Source organism: Pithys albifrons, chromosome 3, assembly GCF_047495875.1.
Source record: "Pithys albifrons albifrons isolate INPA30051 chromosome 3, PitAlb_v1, whole genome shotgun sequence".
In the NCBI taxonomy this organism is placed as follows: domain Eukaryota; kingdom Metazoa; phylum Chordata; class Aves; order Passeriformes; family Thamnophilidae; genus Pithys; species Pithys albifrons.
The window spans coordinates 71,292,970-71,314,061 of NC_092460.1; the positions used below are offsets into that span (position 1 = coordinate 71,292,970).

A 21,092-nucleotide genomic window follows, 5' to 3' on the forward strand; every position below is an offset into this window, starting at 1 on the left:
CCTTAGGACCTTATCAGTTGTGCTGCTACACAGGGTAGCTGCAAACTAAAGCTTGACAACTCCAATGACTGGTTACAAGTGGCTGGTTAAGGGTGCCCCAAAGCAAGATTTTGTGTTGGTGGCAACCTAGATCTGCCTAGTTTCACCTGCAGTTTCTTGTGACCAGAGCATTTCTGATGCCGTGTTGCAGATGCAATCAGAACAGTTAACATCTGCCATGTTTTCAATCACAGCTGGTTGCATTTCTGGGTCCACAGAAGTGACTCTTCAAAGCACACACATCTGGAGAATGCTGCACCAAAATATGTAAGCACAGCTTCTTAGATTGCAGCATGCCAAAGAACAAATCCAGGGATGGACTTTAAGCTGTAAATGGTAAAAGTTTTGAAGTTCTTCCTTTGAGATGGAATTATTATTTTTATAGTTTCTATCAAATTGTTTAATAAAAGACTGAGGTAGCCAGACAGTTTAGTATTCAGTTGTGCCTGTTATGCTCAGGCTTTTATTTGGGCAGCAGAAAAGACAAGCACTGCTCTAGGAACAGTCTGTTCCTAGGGAAGATGCTGCCTTTCCCTGTTTCCAAGTTCATGCAAAGGAGCACATATGGGAGCTGTTGTCTTCAGATGATTTACTCTAATCTCCTTCTGTAGCTTGTTAGCCCATCTGGCCAGTGGGGGCTGGGGGATGGGGGGGGGGGGGGGGGCATAAACCATCTCTTTGTGACCTCTGTCCTTAGGAGAAGGCAGTCTCTGCATTCAGTGGTACACAGACAGAATTCTGTGCCAGCAGACGATGTCCACCTGCGTGGTTGCTGAATGTAGTTCTATTACCCATATATTGTGATTTTGCATTTCACAGCATTTTGCAAGGACGGGTGTAGGAATGGAGGAGCCTGTATTGCTTCCAATGTGTGTGCCTGCCCACAAGGTTTCACTGGGCCCAGCTGTGAAACTGGTAAGATTATAACTTAATTTACGATGAAGCTAATCCAAGGAGGATGTTTGACATAATCCAAGAATAAAAGAGTGTTTAAGTGTGTGCCCTGAAAGAGGAAGCTGCCACTAAAATGTTACTCGCTTTTCCTATATGCTTCTCAAGAGAATATATTGCAGCAATTCTAATTAGAAGCACATGGACTGCAAAAATTAGAACATTAATTAAGACATCTTGGGTTTTGATGTTTCATAATTAATAAGATTATTATAGACTTGCTTTTCACCTCAAATGACCTTGAATGTCTCATATAAATAACAGATAATCTAACATCTAGAAATAAATTCCAATAACTGATTACTTCTATTCTTCATATGTGTCACTGGTTCAGTAACCCATCTTCCCTTGCAACCTTATTTGAAGACTTGTGATTAGCTCAGGTTTTCTTTACTCAGTGTTAGGGCAGGTTTCAGTGTTTCTGGCTGCTTTTGCCTCCTTTCACAAGCATTCGTTTATCTTCCCACTACCCTTGGGGATTGCAGTACTACAAGACTTTGTTTTAGAACTTTATTTTTTAAGTCTTAGATCTAATCAAATTATATTGCTGAGCAGAGTATGTAGAATGCCAATGCTTAGCATCTCAAGTGCCTGTAAATAATTTTTCAAAGTTCAAATGAATAGTTTCAGCACCATTATTTATTGCTGCAGAATTTTTAAATGCATTCTAAGCATACATGCCTCCAGGAGGTAAAGGGAGAAAGCTTGCTTAGATTAATTGGCTTCAATATGCCTAATAAAAGGGCAGTCTGCCACCTATGATTGACTATTGTTGCTGTTCTATATTGCCTTCAATAAATCTTCCAAAGAGTGGAAAGGAGGTAATTTGAGCAAGCATTGCTTTCATCTGACTTGTAAACATATCCAGTTTAATGAAAAACACAGACTGGTTTGAATTATGTATTATCTGGTCCATTTGAGAGGTAAGAAATGTAGTTGTTTTCATTCTTCTGTATTTGAGCAGGTACTACCACAGTGCACAAGGCAGATGCTGTGTGACAAGCATCATCCTGATCGCTCATCAATTTCTAGAAAAATGTCAAAAAATCAAGTTTCCAACTACTGCTCAGTGTTTTACAGACTGCAAATAACAGGGTACAGGGTATCAAGGTCTCTTAATTGCAACATTGTTTCTGCTTGGATCAAATTTTATGCTAAGATAATGCTCAAGTATTAAAACTGTTACTTGGTTTTAGTAGTGGTTGTCTTATGCTCCTTGTTGCATTCTCCTGTTTTCAACTAAATAAAACGTATAGTTTTAAAGTTCATAATTGTATTTTACAGCTTTATACTTCTGTCTGAAGTGTGTAGGAGCATATTTGCTTTAGTCTCCTAATATAGTCAGTATTAATAGCCACTATCAAAGAGACATCTTACTGGCTTTTCTGAATTGCCCCTGGAAGTCCTGTTTCTGATCCCTTCTTTAGAGGACAACTCAGGGACACTATGTCCCCAATTCAGAAAGTTCAGGTACCTTAAGCTAACTTAAATTAGATTAGTGCATTCAGCCCCAAATGTCCTTCAAAAACATCTGAACTGCTGGCCTAACTGCCCATCCTTCCTGCCCTTCAGGAAGCATACATAAGGTGGCAGGCAGAGGCTTGGACCACATCTGATGTGTTCAACACCTGATGTCAGTGTTTAACTTAAGGTTAGTATGGTAGTGACCTGATAATTGCATAGCTAATGATATGCAATGATACTGTTATGATTTGGAGCCTATTTGGCAGCCCAAAAACAAATTCTTAGGTCATCTTTGGAAGGAGAAACCCCTCTGTCCTGGTTAACCTCCTTGGGACATCTTATTTTTCCTACTGTAGAACTAAGTAAAGCTAGAGGTCAGCCACAGGGGTAAAGGTCTGGTCACCTCATTTGGATACTGATGTGCAGAATAGGTTTGTAATCTTTGAATCATCGAAACACACAGTCTAAAATACTGTCAGAGTGACAATGGAAGAGCTATCCAGTCAATAAAGAGTAAAAACTGAACTGTTCTGAGACTGTGCTGTCAGAAAAATGATGCTGTGTACAGCCACAAGAGAAAAACAGCTTCAAACAGTACATACTCACTAGCAGTGAATGCAGAGGATTTTCCTGAAGGTACTCTTTGTTAGACTTGAAGTGCTTCAAGATGCTCGTACTAAAAATAATTTATGCTGCAAGCTTCCCTTTGAACAGTCTCTATATCTACAAAGGTGATGCAATCTTTTCTAGGCAGACATCTTCCATTGTGATCACATACAGAGAAAGAGGGAGACTGATGTAAAGATGTCAAATCTATTTTAAAATATCATGTTACTTTCTTCTGTTTATGCTAGACATATTTAAAAACTGCTTATTGAAGAATTGTTGCATTTTTAAATTAAACCATACAGTTAAGTAGAAGTTGTCAGCAACTACGGAACCTATCAATTAATTAAGAGGAGATTGAATTCACACCCCAGCAATAATCTTGCAAATATAATCACCAGTTCTTACTGTTTCCATCTGCAAAAGGTGGTTTCATAGTTCTGATTAAATATTTCTCAGAAACATAAAAATTATGAGGTTGGAAGGGACCTCTGGAAATCATCTTGTCTAATTCCCCTGCTCAGAGCAGAGTCAAATAGAACTGGTTTCTCCGGACTATGCCCAGGTGGATTTGGAATGTTTTCAGGGTTGGAGACTCCGCAAGCTCTCTGGGCAGCCAATTTCAGTGTTCACTCACCTCCAAAGTACAAAAAAAATTCTTTTCATTACGTTCAAATGAAATTTCCCATGCCCCTAGTGCCTTCCCTGGACATGACTGAGAGTGTCTACCTTTCTCCAACACTGTAAGGTATTTATACACATTGGTAAGTTTCCCCTCAGCCTTTTCATTTCCAGGCTGAACATCTCAGCTCTGTTAGCCTCTCCTCATATGACAGATGCTCTGGTCCATTAATCATCTTCACAGAACTGTGCTGGATTTGCTCCACATCTCTCTTGATACTGGGAATACGATGCAAGATCTAGCACTCCAGATAGGATCCCAACAGCATAAAAAAGTGGGGCATGATCACCTCCTTTGACCTGCTGGCAGCATTCTTCCTAACGCAACCCAGGAGGCTGTTGGCTGCCTTTGCTACAAGTACACAATGCTGCCTTACATTCAGCTTGGTATCCATCAGGATTTCCAGATTGGTTTCTGTAAAGTTACTTTTCTGCTGGGCAATCCCCAACCTGTAGTGGTACCTGGGGTTGTTTCTTAATAGCTGTAGAACTTTGAATTTCCCTCTGAACTTCATGATATTTTTTATTCAGGTGCACTAACCGTAATAGCAGCCTTCAGATTATTAAAGACTGTTATTATTACTATTCCAAAGAAAGTTTGTGAAAATAATTATGATTCCCCAGTTATTAAGAAAAATATTATACTAGTATTAGAATAGAAGGCTCCGTCAAAGTAACCAGAAAGCTTGGTAACTTTGCTAATTTTGCAAAAATGAGGAGCATCATGAGAGAACTGCTTCCATGTAAGCCCTTGATCCTTTGTGTTCAGTTAAAGCAACCACAATCATCTTGTGGCCAGGTAGGCTCTGAAGCTGAAGCTGTGACACAAGTGGCGTTTGAAGCCCATAGAATGCTGAACCAATGCTTTAAGAAGCAAAATTACTTTTGGCAGAATTCTTAAGAATTCTTGGTCACAGTCTAATGAAAACTCTGCATAAGCTATGAGAGTATCACACTCAAAACTTTCTGAGCAGCTCAGGAGTATCCCATTTGCTCAGTTTTATTGTTAAAATGAAGAATTAAATTACTGATAGCCACGTTGGGATATAGAACAATAATACTAAAAGACTCAAATTTGTGATACAAGTATGCAAAGTCCTGCACAAAGCTAGAGTAAGAGGTGTGCCCTTCATAATCTAACAGGAGAAGCTGATTTTATGCTGGGATAAAGGAATATAACACACAAACTCCTTGAGCAAAAAGCTTATCCCTAAGGGATTGCTGGGGTTTTTAGTGAAGGAGGAAGCAAAAGAAGAGAGCAAGAGGAAAATGGAATAAACATGAGGGCAGCACAGGCATGGACTGTTCAGAGCAAGAGCTTTAGGAAGAAAGGATGCCTCCCCTCGTTCATTAGTTTTCATAGTCCTCTTGACTTGCTTGGAACTTGGTGTCCTGAGTATTCAGACTCCCATTTTTGGGGAGGGTCCCAAGTTTTAAACTTAAAGGTTAGAGGATCCTTTCCTCTATCTATGTTTTATTTACATTAAAGTGCTAACTTTAATTCATAGAAATAAGAGAAAACTGAGTTAGTCTATAGAGCCTGGATAAAATTTTGCAAATAGTTCTTAAGCATGATTTGCAGCATAAGGCATTTCAATATATCCCAATGTGCAGTAGAAATTCACCATGTTCTGAAAGTCATGTCTTTGGAGTCACTTGTAGTCTGGCATTTAAACAATAGTAATTTTCAAAGTTCGTAGGCTATTACAAACTTTCCCCTTGGTACAGGCAAAAAACAAACAAAAAAATTGCCCAGGACAAGGCCCAAAGAGGCTAAATTGTGCCTTGCAAGCAGTTGAGATACAGGTTGGATGCTGAGCTGCATGTTGTTCTTGCCCTGCAGCAGTGCTGACGCTGTGGTGTCAAGTCCATGTAACCCAGAGTCCCAGCTGTGGGAAAAGGTAAGGAGAGGTGCTGGGACTGACATGCCCAGCTCATTGCTGGACTTTCCAGCCTTAACTTTGGGGGATCACTGCCATTTTTCCAATTTGAGTCTTTCCAAGTGCTCTCCATTTCTTTGCCAAATCTCCTGGCTTTCTGCCCTATTGAAATTTGGATTTGTGGTGTTTTGGGTTTGGAAGTTTGGCCTTTACAGCCATGGCTTAAATGTAGATGGAGATTCTCAGTATCCTATTTAAAAAGTTTTAACTTAAACTTTTAACATTACATATCTATATCTAACTGTACTTTCTGTTCTTGGGAGCTGAATAGCTGAAATGAAAGCTCTTCTGAATTACTGCACACACCTGCATTTAATTAATATCTTCTGTGGTTTCCATTTCAGCAGAAAGAGACAGGACCCAGCTGCTAAAAATAATGTAAAGGTTCTGCTGAGGATGCTGAAACATCTCACTTTATAACTTGCACCTTTGTTGTATAAGGTCACTACTCAGCTTGCAAAGGCTGAGGAATAAGTGGTCTGCATTACAGTCTTGCCCTTCTCAAAGATGGCTATTTTGCACGTTCATTACTGACTTCAGAGGCAAGACCAATGTTTGAGCTACTCGTGCGTTATTGAGATAGTGCACATAATTTGTGTGTTTAGTGATGCCTGTAGGAAAAGCAGATAGTAGAATCATGGGCAAATTTCTGGGAAAAATCCCATAACATGAATTTCTGTGTCTTCCTTAAAAGTAACAGCTAGTTCTAATTTTAAGAGACTAATATGTCACAATGATAAATTTCCAATAAGTTAATATGGAATAATAACGAATTTTTAATACACAGTTTGTACTTTGTGGTCCTGTCACTGAACTACAATTGTGCAATGTAGTCTGCATCTTCACATAAAATATACTTTGGTGACTTCAGGAGAGGTTAGCAGGATATGACTTTATGAGTTGTTTCCTTACAAAGCCATATGAGTGTTATCAGTCATCTGATTGACAACATTTCTGCTTTTCTTGTGGTTGCAAAAGTTTTTAATCCTTCAGAATATAAGGTGATCTTTGAGGTTTGAACAAGCAAGGGTAAAGAGAAGGCTAAAATCAACATGATATTTTGCATGGTCAACTTACTATAATTTTCATGTTGCCCAGGGTGAAAGCTATTAAATTTTCCTTTCTAAGCTACTATAGGCAGTAGCTATTTAGAGACTATTTGTGCGAAGGAGAAAAGATTCAAAAACTGAACTGTGCCCCAATGAACTGTCTAATCCAGTACCTTGGTGGTGTCCCCAAGTCCTTTCAGAACCCAGAATTTTTTTAATATTGTTTTTTGCTTACCTGGATTTCAAATTAATAGTTTTTGAGAACATTATCTCTAGGAATTTGGACTTCTGCACTGTTTACATGCTTCTGGTTAATATAGTTTTCTGATGCAGAGAGCACAATATATTGTATTTCCTCCTGACTGGTGATTAATAGGGAGAAATAGGCAGTCATAGCGCATTAAACAGGCCTAATTTGCACGGTCAAATATTAAATTCCTATAAAGTTTCTAAAAAATCTTCTTTGGCTGCTCTAGAACAGAAAGTGCAAATTAACTTCTGCTTCCTGTATTTTTGTTCCCGCAGTTCCTGCAGCTGATAAGCCTTACATAAATCATGAGGTTAGGAGCCATCATCTTCACAGCTTCTTCTGTTGATAAGCCTTACGGTAGTTACTGTGCAGTAACTTTTTCTCCTTCTTAAATGCATTATGCCAGGGGCACTGCCATTATTGTTGGTGAGCTTGGCTTTGGCCAGCATCAGGTCTATCCTGGAGCCACCCCTGTAGCTTCCACATCTCCAAAACTTGGTCGTGCAAACCCAATACAACATCTCTGCTGCCTTTGTCTTGCCTAGGAATTCTCCATTCATTATTATAAAAGGCATAAAGTGCTTAAAGGTTATTTGTCCTCCTCCAGCTCAAAAGAATTTGGAAGGTCCTTTCCAGAGAGAGCAAGAAACTCTAGCACAGAGTTTCAATTTTTGCTGAAACTCTTCTCCAGAAACCTCTGCATGAAGGGTTTTTCTCCACCTGAGAAAAAAATGTAACAGATTTGAAAGATTTTAGTCAAAAATAAGCATAGGAACCTTGAGCACATGATGTTTACCAGACCAAGAGAAAGCTTAGATTCAGAAAATGCCATTGCTGAGAAGAGATACAATACTTCATATTCCACAATACCAATAAAAAATCTAGTAAATAATTAATTATTGTCATTTGAATTACTATAATTAATAATCTCAACAAACTTCAGCTAACTGTTTTCTAGTAAAAGTCTTCATATCTACTGTTACAAAGAATTTCAAATCAGAAAAAGAAAACATGATTGGCAGTCTCAGAAACTGTAGTAAAGAGGTGTTCAGTTAACCCCTGGAGAAAGAGCCTTTCATGCAAGCAATGCTTTAACAATGCTCCAAGTGTTAATTCAGGCTACAGAAAAATAGGCATATGCAGCCAATGGATGGATTGCAAACTTGACAAACATGGTATAGATAAGCTGTTTGTGAGATTCTGAACTTCATTATGCTGTTGTGCAAAACAGCTTCCTGTTCTTCCCTTTCTCCAAATATTTTCCCTGAAAGTGTAGAATAATATGAAGGTAGTTACATGTGCTTGTGCTATATCCAATCAGTCATTAAAGTATCCAGAAAAATTAAACTTCCTTAGCGGACAGCAGAACTGTACAGTGTCTATTATATTTTTACAAAAACCACTTTTGGTTTACTTTGTGACATCTGTTTGAAACAAATAATGCAAGACTTCTATCACAGAACCATAAAATGGTTTATATTGGAAAGGACCTTAAAGATCACCTAGTTCCAAAGCCCCTGTTGTGGGCAGGGACACTTTTCACTAGACCTGGTTGCTCAGAACTCCATCCAGCCTGGCCTTGAACAGCTCCAGGGATGATGCATTCACAGCTTCTCTGGGCAACCTGTTGCAGTGGCTCACCATCCTCACAGTAAAGACTTTTTTTCCTAGTATCTAATGTAAATCTACTCGCTTAGTTTGAATCCATTCCCCCTTGTCCTGTCACTACATGTCCTTGTAAAAAGTCCCTTTCCATCTTACTAGTAGATCCCCTTCAGGTACTGGATGGCTGCAATTAGGTTAGCTCAAAGCCTTCTCTTTTCCAGGCTGAACAAGCCCAATTCTCTCAGCCTTTTTTCTTAGGAGAGGTGCTCCATCCCTTTGATCATCTTGGTGTCCCTCCTCTGGACTCATTCCAACAGGTCAATGTCCTCCCTGTGCAGGGGACCCCAGAGCTGGATGCAGCACTCCAGGTGGGGTCTTATGAAAGCAGAGTGGAGTACAGGAGCCGAATCCTGCCCCTTGAACTGCTGGCAATGCTGCTTTTGATGCAGCCCAGAACACAGTTGGCTTTCTGGTCTGCAAGTGCATGTTGCTGGGTCATGTCCAGCCTCTCATGCACCAGCACCCCGAAGTCTGTGACGGCCTGTATTGACAGCATGACCAGTCGCACCAGCTGGGTGTAGGTTCTCTCCCCTCTCTTGTGGGTGATGATGTCCCACTTCTTAGAAATGCACGTGACGATCTCCTCCTTGCACAGCTGATGGTCCCCAGTCAGCTCAGCCACGTTGATCCCATATGTGGCCAAGTGCTGTGAGGAAGCCACAGCGATTATGTTGGATAAATGTGGACAACCCTTTCCATGGAGGAATTTCCTCAATATCCAACCTGCCCTTCTAGTGGCAGCCTCAATTAGAGCATAGCCTGCCTTTTGCTATGTTTCTATAAAACCGCCATCTGTGAGTGTGCTTCTATGCCATTCTTTTTGCACCAAACTAATAGTTCTCTGAGTGCATGTTCTTCAAATTTCATTTTACATTTTTCTAATATTTTAGTTAATAAATTTACTATTGACTTCTCTATACTCATGTGCAGACCCATGCTTCTGTTCTCAACGGCTCACCTGCTTTCCCAGGTGTCTGCAATATGTCATCCAGACTTCCCAGCTCTTTGGTCTGCTGGTCTCTGATCTGTTGAGCTCCACCACGAACAGTTCTAAATCTACAGCCTTCTCCTACACTGTTCTAAGCAAGTCCCTCTTGGCAGGGCTGCTCTCAATCTGTTCTTCCCCCAATCTGAATTGATACTGGGGATTGCCCTAACCATTGCAGTACCTTGCACTTGAACTTGTTAAACCTCATGAGATTCCCATGGGCTCCCTTCTCATGCTTTTTCATGTCCCTTGGGATGGTATCCCATCCTTCATGTGTGTCAACAGGACCATGTAGCTTGGCGTTATCTGCAAATCTGCTGAGGGTGCACTTGATCCCTTCATCTGTGTCATTAATGAAGATACAAAATAATATTTGGTCCCAGTACAGACAGTTGCTATCAGTAAGTGTCCTTGTGATTTCTGCAGTCTACCTCTGCTACCAAATAAAGCAGATGGGGGAGAAAGGGCAAGGGGTGCAGCATCCCTCTCTACAGCTCAGTGTTCTTCCTTTCACCTCTTCCCAAAACAAGTTGGCCTCTTTTGTAGTTCCTGTTTCCCAGTGTGCTGCTGTTCCCCAGATTGATCCTTGGCATCTGCATATGTAGTGTTTGCCAAATCAGCACCATTAATTTAATTTTTTTTTACCAAGAGTGGTTCACGTGCAAAAAAGAAGAGATGGTAGAAGCACTTTCACCCCATTTTAGATATGGAAATCAAGCCACATGAGGAAAGTTGAGTAGGTGAGAAGGCTTCCATAAGAAGGCAGTAGCAAAAGTCCAAATCAAATATGGGTCACCTCATCTGTGCTCCCCTTGCCCCTCTGTTCAAAGATGTCAATAGTTGAGCATGGTGGCATTTATTGCATATTTTCTGTGAATGGGAAGTACAGACAATTTGTGAAAACTAAAAAATCCCTTTGACTTTTTAAAAGGACATATTCTAAAATGGCCATCTCATTATATAGGACAAAAAGGTTTAAAAGTTGCTTCTGAGAGTAAACAAATGAGATCTGCAGCAAAGAAAGAGGAAAGCCAGGGTACTGCAGATGAGACGCGTTTTGCTTGGCTGCAGTGTTTGAAAGGGAGGTCACCCTTCCTGTATCATGGGATTTTTTCTCACATATGAAAAATAAGCTCAGAAATGAGCGGCAAGACAAGGGCTGGTGACTAAAGAAGCTTGGAATGTTTAGCTGCTTTACTTTGCATATTTTTACTTACAATTATTCACAAAGTAAATATTTGATATAATTTAAGCAAAAAATGCCCATATTGAGTTTAATGCACATTTTGAATTTAGACATGAACCCTACTTATCTCATCCTTTTTGTTTTATAGTTTAAGATGCTTTGCTTCTTCATCGTTCTGTGTCTTTTTCTCCCTTCATTTCCTTGCCTGACACAGTTTCTTGAGTGCATATAATTTCTTTCCTCCTTCAGTGTCTTCTGTTTTAAATAAAAAAAGATTTTTTCTTAGCTGAAGAGTCACATACTTGCACTTACCTTTTTCTCTTCATATCTTAATTTAGTTTGTTGCAACACTACAATCCTGTAGGTATCAGTTTAAAAGGAAAAAAAAAAAAAAGAAAGACCAGGGAAGAGAACTCTACAAAAAGCTTTGAGGAGACAGGATTTTCTTATTATGTGTTAAAAACATCAAAATTCTCCCACTTGCTTAGCTGTTATTTACTATGGGGAAAAAAGTCCTTTATTTAACATGAAAACTGAAATTCCATCTACATTCTTAAAATACAGTTGGCTATAAATAGAATGTGAATGGTGCAGCTTGGCATCATTGTAATAGAATTTTCTTCTGTTATATAAGGGAGATAGGGATGACCTTCATCACTCACTGTATGAATTATGAGCCATTCAACTATTAGTGGAATTAAAATCTGTAATACTGCCAATCATTGCCCTGTATTGCTATGGAGCCCTTCCTTTTGCTGCCAGCATGAGGGAGTCTGCAGTCTCTAACAATGATATGTTTATGGCTCAAGCAAAAGGAATAGTGTGGGGTGTTTTTCTGTTTTTGTGCTTCAGCAATTTTGTGCAATCTCAAGATGATTTGACAGTTCAGCAGTAGCAATGTAAATTAGTGATCACTGGTCTATGGACTAAGGGTCATGGTAAAAAGCCACTGGAAAGAAAGAAAATGTAGGTAAGAATGTTTTAAACTTTAGCACATGTATGGTATGTGCAATACCCTGACCAAAGGGTAGAGGACTGTAGCAGGAGACCAAGATCAAATCAGGATGTCAAAACAGTTCTTAGCTGAAACATTGTTTGAGTTGCTCTATGCGCTCTTTTGTTTGTTTTCCCTGAATTGCCTTGGAACTAAATACTTGGAAATTTACTGTAATTCTTAACAGAGCTGATCTGAAACAACCTTTGCAAAGCTGAACCCAAACGAAGCTGAGAATGTGCTGGTTGCATCATTCGTTCATATGTACAAACATCATAATTCATGGTTATGGCCGACTTGACTCCTCACTTGAGGAAACCCAAGAACTTTCATCAGTACTGTGCAAGTGAAGTCTTTCTTCACACCCACTGGAAAAGTGATAACATCTGGCCAAACCAGCTCTTCTCTTTTCAGGCAAATTACTTCTCTTTTGTTCAGAACTCAGCTACTCTTACCCATCTTTAGCAGCTAGCACTAGTGTGCAAGTCCCATTTTTAGTGTGCCAATGTAGCTCATAACTTTGGATGCTAGGAGGTATGTCAGTGTATTTCAAGGTATGCAAATGCTTTTGCTATCTTGAAGAAAATAAGGACTTTTCTTTTTCAAGATAGGGCTAATGAGGAAACAGAAGCGCGTGTTAGAGTTGAGATACTGTACTGATAATGATGAACTAAGTGAAACAAAACCACCTCTTTGTCAACAACTATAAATAGGAACCCAACACCTCTCAATTAGTCTTTCTAATGAGGATTGGCATAATTGGTGTCACACAATATGGCTGAAAAATATATTATTTTTGTTTTACAGTGTTCATGGATGCACCTAGTCCATCATGGATAATTAGGTGTTGTGTATTTCAATTGTTATGAATACCAATTCCTTTGATGATATTGAGTGTATAATGAGAGGTTGTTGTAGTTTGTTATTGGTGGGGTCTGTGATTGATCAATTTTTGACAACAAAGAATTGTTAGCTGCATGGTGAACAGTCAGTGGAAAATTCCCTTTCACAACATTTCTATCTAATTTTGGTGCTGCCACTGCCACACATGAAATACTAACACGATTGAATTTCTTTTTGCTGGCATTTAGCAGGACCTATGGGGGTGTGCAGAAATCAATGGGGGATCAGGAGGCTGGAAAATTGCATACTTGAAGAATTAATGAACTGTAATTCCATATTACATCCTCAATCACATTTTGCTTCCTTTTCATTAATATAACTAAATTAGTTTTTCATGGACAAGGTACTTTAAAAAATGCAATCATGGTCGTGCTTGGATTAAAAAAAAAAAAAAAGAAAGAAAAGCCCCTTTATGACAATAGCTTTTTTTCCTGCAACATAACAATTGGAAATTTTTGGTGAAGAACTTGTCACTGACTCAACCTGTTGAAGTAATTTTTAACATGACATTTATAACTTCAGCTGTAGTTTCATGGCCTTGAGCCAGATTATAGTTTCAGGGTGACTTAGCCAGAAGTTCTACTAGATCTGGGAGATGTCAAGAAGCAGCAACTCCAAAGGCATTGAAAATGCATTTTTTTTCCCAAGATGAGTCTAATGCATTATCCAGGGGAGCAGAAAGAGAAAGTGCCATAGTCTTTGCACTTCTCTGATTGCTGTATCTGAGATTGCTGATGTTTCTAGTGATGTGTAGAGAAAGTTCTTTTTCTCATGGTAGGATAAAATCATGGGTGACTCCTCTCTTTGCTGTGCTGCACAGGCCAGCTGCAATCTTGCCCTTCATGATTTAAACTTGTAACTGAATAAAGTGTTGGGATTAAATTGCAGTTAAAATCAAGCATATTCTGTGGTTTAATGAGGACTTTGAAGCAAGAACCCATACAGTAGAAAAGCATGTCCTAGTACTCACAGTATGATATCATATCTTAAAAGAGTTACTGGAAGCTGAAGAAATCAGTGTGATATTATAAACAAAATCAAAATATTGACCAAGGAAGAAAGTTCCTTTTGTAGTCAGCAGCAGTGTTAGCAAAAAGGAGATGATCAAACTTTACAAAATAGATTTAAAACATTCCAAACTACTTTGTTTTTCTGGATTGTGTCAGCAATTCTCAGCTTCTATGTTCTTGGAATTTTTATTTCTCTGTATTATATTTATGTGCATGTGGTATGTGAGAATGTAGTGAGATGGAAATCCCAAAAGCTGGTATTTTGTTTTAACAAGATAGCTCCAGTATATTGAACTAGTTTCAAGCACTTGTAGTTCTCCATTGGGTCATGTTTTGTGCATAGGATCTCATATCAAAGTTCTGATTGAACATCAGAGTCTTTTGAAGTATCATTGTATTAGAAATTTGTTGTCAAAAGAGAACCAACACAACAACTTTTCAGTTACTAAATGCAGGAAATGTGACTCTAGAACTTGCAGTAGAGATAATGAACTCTTTTCAAAGCTAGTCCAGAAAACTGAGTTATCATAGCAAATACTTTGTGCAGTACAGTGAGCTTTCATTTTGTCCTACTGAATAAGGCCTTTTCCTCCTTGCATACATATTTACTAAAATTACATAACCCAGCCATCGTCTTAATCCTACTGTGTATTCTGTTAACTGAGTGTAAGTCTGAATAATTGAAACATGGTCTTTTATATCCAAGTCAGACATAATATCCTTGAAAATGTATTGACATGTGTAAAGACATATCAGAGTCTAACTGCTCCAAATGTACACATAAAAAAAAACATTGAAGATTTATTTTTTTAAACAGCTTAATAGTCTCCTAAACCACTTCTTAAGTGATATTTTTCTGAAATTATTTTTCTTTCAGTTGTTTTCTCTTTGTTTGTACTGTCTATGGGGCTGGGATGTGGGTGGCTCTGGACAATAGCATTAGTCTGCAAGGCTGTTGGCTTTGAAGTGAGATCTCAAATTTAGCCTGAGTCAGTAGTGAATGAACATTATGGAAGATGTTGATTGCTCATTAATCTTTATAACTATATCCGGTGATAAAACCCAATTAGCACTGGGACAGATTATTGCAATTAGGAGTCTCTATTAATTGGCAGTCCTAGCTAAGTGCCATGTATTATACTGTCACAGAAAAACTTCCAGTGTGAAGATAACTAAATTCTAGGTATTCACAGCTACCAATCTGTGGTATTGACTTCTTCACCAGCAAGGACTTTGAGTTGTATCGGCCTGGTTAAAGCAGTTTATGAAAAGGATTTTTGGACTACATTTGTGCTGTGTCTCTAAGTTTGTGCTTGATGATGGCATGCAGGCTTTTCTAAAAGGAGGATTTGGTGATTAATATACGAGTCTTGATGAGTGATCTATAATGGTAGAAACTTTACCCCTTCCCCCACACCAGGGTTCTTTGTTGAGTGCAGCTTGACCACATTAGAGAGCTTGGTCCTATTGCTGGATAAAAGAGCTCTGCTATCTTTCAAATTGGCAATTTTATACCACTTTCAATCTTCAAAAGTCTTACTGTGCAGAAATTCTCTAATAATATTCATCAGACAGCTAGTTTTCCTTTTTTCTTACTGTACCAGTGGCTAATTTGCTAATGATCTTATTTTACTCTTCAGGGAAGAGAGTTTTCTCAGTGTTCACAAGAGAAGCAAGTATAAGCAGCTAAACCTGTTGCCATAATTCAGGAAATGAGTGATTCTGAGGTATAAAGAAAGTAATATGAGAGAGCAAGATTTTGTCATGTTAAGGGGAGCTAGGCACATGTAGTTCTTACTTTCAAAACGCCTCTGACTGTGTTTGTTATAGGTGGACCTCAGCAAAAAAAAAGTCATTTTGGAGTTGAAAAATGGGTAATAAAATATGGGAATTAGCAGGGTGACTTATGTCTAAGGCAAATGCACAGGAGAAAACCTGAGTATTTGGAAATTGAATCATGTGCAGCATAAGTATGTAATAATCAGTTACTCTGTTTTGTGGCAGTCCTGTATGTACAGTATTGCCATGAGTGTGTATGTGAATTACATAGGGTAAAGAGAATTCATGTGTTCCTGGTCCTGTGTGGGCTCACCAGTCTCACAGGTGCGTGTGTTCCCCAGCCACAGTATTTCAAGAGCCAAAATCACTTATCTTCTGTGCAAATGTCATAGGGTGGAAACACAGCCAGAGCAGGTGGTGCTGAGATGCTGTGGTACAGCTGCATAGCTACTCTCCAGTTTGAGATGAAGATTGCTTCCAGTGCTTCTGTTACAAACCTGGACACTTGCATCAGCAGTGTAGCAGATTGGATATGTGCAATTGTGCTCTTTATTTGAAAAGAGAGATAAAAAATAGAGAAAAGCACTACCTCCATGACAGTCAATGGGAGTTCTGCCATAAGCTGAAGCAGGACCAGGATGAAACCATTTGCTCTGGTCCATCACACAAAGTATAAGATTTCATTTTACTTTCTGTGGAAGATGGGGGTGTTTTACTTTTTTATTATTAGTTTATTTTTATTTTTCTCCCCTCACTTTTCCATCCCTCTTTATGGCCAGTTAAAGACCAGAACTTGCATACTCAGAATAAGGTGTCAGTTTTGTTCTGCTTAAAAATGTCATCACCTGCTATTGGAAGATAAACATACTTCCTTTTCCTCTACTTCAACATTTTGTTTACTTTTTCATAAGTGAAAATATAAACCCTTTCAGTAACTTTCTGCTACAGAGTAGTATTTCATTTTTCGTGCCTTTCTAGTACAGCATCAAATAGGACTTCATTAGTGCTGTTAATGTTCAATATAGCTCACTGATAGATCATAGCCACTGGCCAAGCAAATCTTCAATCAGTTTTTCTTCTCTTGTCAGCTCACACCTCTGACTGAGCAGCTGCAAGATGATTCATCATAGAAGGTTTCACCAAAGAACAGAGGAAAATTATTTCTGTCTGCTTTTCCCAAACTAATAAGATAATTTCAGTTGTAGATACTTTTGCAACACTTCCTGAGCCATGCTATGCCGATTTGAAAATAGAAATCCTTTTATACAGAAGTCAAGAAAATTTTCCATAAATAAATGCTTTGCCGCTGCAAGACACATTTCTGCTGCATTTTCTAGTTTAACAGAGTTGCGGCAGTCATATTTTGTCACATTACAGAGCACATCTTTACTAGAATTTATGACCAGCATTAGCTGTAAGAATTAGAACTAAATTGTGTGCATAAGGAACATCTATATTCAGAAACTCACTGGCATATGTTTAAGATATCGTTTGCCTAAAAAGTTAGTGTTGAGGAGAATTGTTTTGGATTTCTTTTGTTTTGCTGCAAAATCCTGTGAGGAGTAATGAGTTATTTAGCATTGACAGAGCAGTGGTTCTGATGCAATGGCAAACAATCTGTGGGGAATAAGACATTTCTTCAAGACCTGCAGTGTGCTTCCATACATGCTTATGAACGTAGGCTTTCTTACTTAACTTCACTCAACTTTGAATGCAGCTATAACAAAAACAGAGGAATATATTTGTTTATTGACATCTGTTAAAGCATTTCATCCTAAGTAATATTTCTTGTGATGTGGATTTGGCAACTAGTTTGCAAATAAATACAGAAAAGCTGCTTTTGTTGTCAGTTTACCAATATTGATGTGACATTCACAGCTTGTTTTTCCTGAATTATCAGTGAGTTCATCAGAATGCATTCTGCTTGTGCCTGTGATACTGCACATACAGTTAGAAGGCTTACAGATTCACAAATAACTTGTTCTGAAGAGAGGAACACAGCTTTCTTTAATTCATATTTATTACTTTGACCTAAATAACACTATTTTCTCCAGCTCATCAACAATGAATACATTCCACTCTCCCAAAATAAAAATGTATGCTATTCAGTGTCTCAATGCATGTTATTAAATAGCCAGTATGCAGATTAATATCAAGTCTTAATAGCAACTCTTCTCTTTTGGTCTCTGAGTTTACATGCTTCGTTGGTTCTCTGGGGCCTGTAGCTTTGGCCAGCCCCAACCAGTGGTCTTGTACCGAAGAGGTGATCTTCTGTTCTGCCAGGCAGCATGTTCCCCATTGCTAAGGGAACTTCTAGATTGCAGTCGTTTCTTCTTTTCCTTTCCTTTTTCTTAAGTAATCTGTGGATTTGTGAGCACATAGCAGTAGATAAGACACAGACTGCAAGCCAACCTTTTGTCACTACTGTAACATAATTTTCATTGATCTTCCTCCGATCTCTTAAACACCTCTGGGGTCCCACTGGCTTCTGGCTGCTCACAAGAAAAAGGCCACAGTTTATACTGATTTAGAAAGAAATGCATGAGCAGTGGAAGATTGTGAAGGTTTGGCATTTCTCAGTCCTGGAAGAGGACTACTTAGATGATTATCTTGGAATTTGTAGTGGAGTTGAAAATTCTGTTTTAAAGCAATAGACCAATTATGACTTAATTTGTGGTGCACAAAACAGCAAATTATATGCTTGCTTCTATATTCCAGCAGTGTACTGGTCATTTTCATAATCATAAATACTGATAGAGTACATCAGGCATGCCTGGTTAGAGAGAGACTGATGATAATAAATCAAACATAAATATCATCATGAAAATTTATAATGAAATTTTCTCAAGTGTCTGTAGGTCTTTTAAAAACCCATGCACTCATTATACAGTTGTACAGTAATTCCAAAGAAATGTTATTTGGCATGTAATTAAAATACCCAGAGCACAACCTCATGTAATAAGAAAAACACAACTCAAAAACAAACATGGGTGACTGTGCTATACCTTGTAGTTTATGCAGGTGTTCCCCCCATACTAATAATTTTATTGTCTTCAAATGTAGAACAATGCGTTTGTGATGGATAAGGAAGTCTTGGGGTTTTTAAAGTTTGTGTTTGAATAGTTTTCATAAAAAACTAGAGTATGTCTTTATATGCACATTATTATTCTCAGAAAAGAGATTTGTTACCTTATTGCAGCTCACAATTTATTTGCTTAGTGAGTTTACACTTTCTCCTTTGAAAATAATGGATGGCATAAATGGGAGGTAACAGAGACTGTGGACAGAATTTTGACATATTTCACATACATCTCAGTGGTCATATCACACCTCTCATTCATATCTGCATCCCAGAGGATATTAGATCAGCTGCTGAGGTACTTTGAGTTTGGGTCTTAATTTATTACTTTAGTTCTTAAAGGTTTCTGTAAAAGTTGAATCCTTGCTTTGTCCAGAGTGACCAGTACATAGAGGGTTTATTGTTCACACTCATGGTGGAAAGAGATTAGAGCTTTTTGTTTTTGAAGGCAGTTTGCACATGTTGTGTCTCCATTTGTGCCAGTTCTGTAGGCACTTCTCAGTCAGCTTAATGCTCAAGTAGGTATGCTACTTCTGGTATAAAACACAGTGATAAGGCAATGAGTCTGATAGGGAACAACTCACTTTTATTCCTGTTTGACTCCATACTCCTGGTATTCTGTAACTTTTAACAGCACTAATACTCTGACACTTGTTCTTTAGTATGGCTTACTGTGTACCTGAAGGCACGGGAAATGAACATGTCACAAAGTTCTCTGCATCTTTGCTCAGTTCAGGTATCTTTAGAACATGTTTTGGTGGATTTTGGATCTAGTGAGTGCATCAAAAAAATCCATTCTATGATAAATTGTTATTGTAAAGTCTAGTCAGTGGAAGTTGATACACACATCCCAAAGGAATTTTGAGGAGAAGGAGAATGTGTTGTATTTAGTCTTCATGGTTTAAACTTTTGTTTGGCAACCCAGATGTTTTCTTTGGTGGTTGGAGGGAAGACTGCAGTCAGTTATGTTGAGAGTCATAGGTGCTGGTATAAGTCAAGATAGGGAAGCCCTGGTAACTAAAATTGGTGTCACCAAGAACATATTTATGTTTTGATATATACCTAGAAAAAAATCTTTATCAGGCAGACTGCACTACTCAAAGGGTTATCATCTTGTTATCTGAACTAGAACCTAAGTCCTTTCTTCATGACACAGATGTCAGATTACCTGTTGTATTGTGACAACAGGAGTTAATATGTCAACAGTAGACTGAGATTAGCAGAACCTCCACTGCTCTTAGGCCCAAAACCATTAGCCAAGTCCTTTTATGGAAACAGTTCAAAATTTCACTGCAAGTAATTCTCCAAATTCAAGTGTCAGTAATGAAACCCATAAATACCACTGTTCTTTCATCATATGAATATAACAACTTCCTCTGTGTGACTTTTCTTCTATTTTGTTGTTCTTAATAAACAGACATTGATGAATGCTCAGATGGCTTCGTTCAGTGCGACAGCCGCGCTAACTGCATTAACCTGCCTGGTTGGTACCACTGTGAATGCAGAGATGGCTACCATGACAATGGGATGTTTTCACCAAGTGGAGAATCCTGTGAAGGTCAGTGTCAAAAAAACACATTACAGTGAAAGTTAAACCTTGACCCAAACAACTGTAATCTAAATAAGCATCAGCAGCAAAGGCAAAAGAATGTTAAGTATGACTATTCCTGTAAAGTGGAGCATTAGTGGCCATTTCTGTAATTCATTAAAATAATATGTTAAGTTAGAAATGGTGATTAAAATGCAGTTTCTCTGGCTCTGCATCTGCTTCTGTATGTGTCCCTTGCATAAGTGATTTCCCATGGGCTGATAGAGTGCACTGTAATCTGTCACTCCACAGTAATCTGTTTATCTGTCAGATTCTTTGTTTGTAAAAATGGGCCTCAATCCAGACCTCGGTTCCTCCACTTTGCTCCTTGTATGATGAAATAGTCTGTGATTAAAGTATTTCCTGTTGCAAAAAATGATTCTGCATCCCTGAGACCCTTACCTACACCTTGTTTATTTCTGTGGTGCTTTTCCTGTGCAAGGGCTAACTGCCTCTAGAAAGCTGCAATTTGAGAACTACATTACAAACTGGAAAGTTAATTGGAGTTAGGACTGGGACAAGATGTAGGGGACAAGAGAGTGATGGGAGGATAAGGTGATGGGAAGGTTTTCTTTGTTTATGAATGATATTTGAGAGAACAGTGGGCTAATAAAAACATAGTTGTTTTCAGATGCAGATCTCTTAGTATAGAATGTTACTCAGCTCCTAAGATATTTCATGCTGCTGCTCTTAAATAACAGAACAAACCAGTCTGGTTTTGCCATGGATTACTTAGGGCAAAATTATGACCCTTTCTCCTTTCTGTCTGAGTGCTGAAATATTCAGTGCTCGCAGCGTAATCTTTCTTATTGCTGTTTAAACTCACATTGGTGGGCTGCATCCATCCCAAAGGGAGGCAATTGAATTAATTTCACTAAGGCAGACACACAGGCAGTTCTCCAGGAGCGAGAACGACCTTT

The 21,092-nt window shown here is 38.6% G+C and overlaps 1 protein-coding gene across 1 annotated transcript in view; it reads left to right on the forward strand.

Moving 5' to 3' along the window:
* The window catches only part of NELL2 (neural EGFL like 2), a 136,712-nt gene that overhangs the window by 102,280 nt on the left and 13,340 nt on the right, over window positions 1-21,092 (forward strand). The window contains exons 15-16 of the mRNA XM_071552355.1: window positions 859-954; window positions 20,002-20,142. Of these exons, the coding sequence (XP_071408456.1) occupies window positions 859-954; window positions 20,002-20,142 (237 nt within the window). The remainder of the gene's footprint in view (window positions 1-858; window positions 955-20,001; window positions 20,143-21,092) is intronic.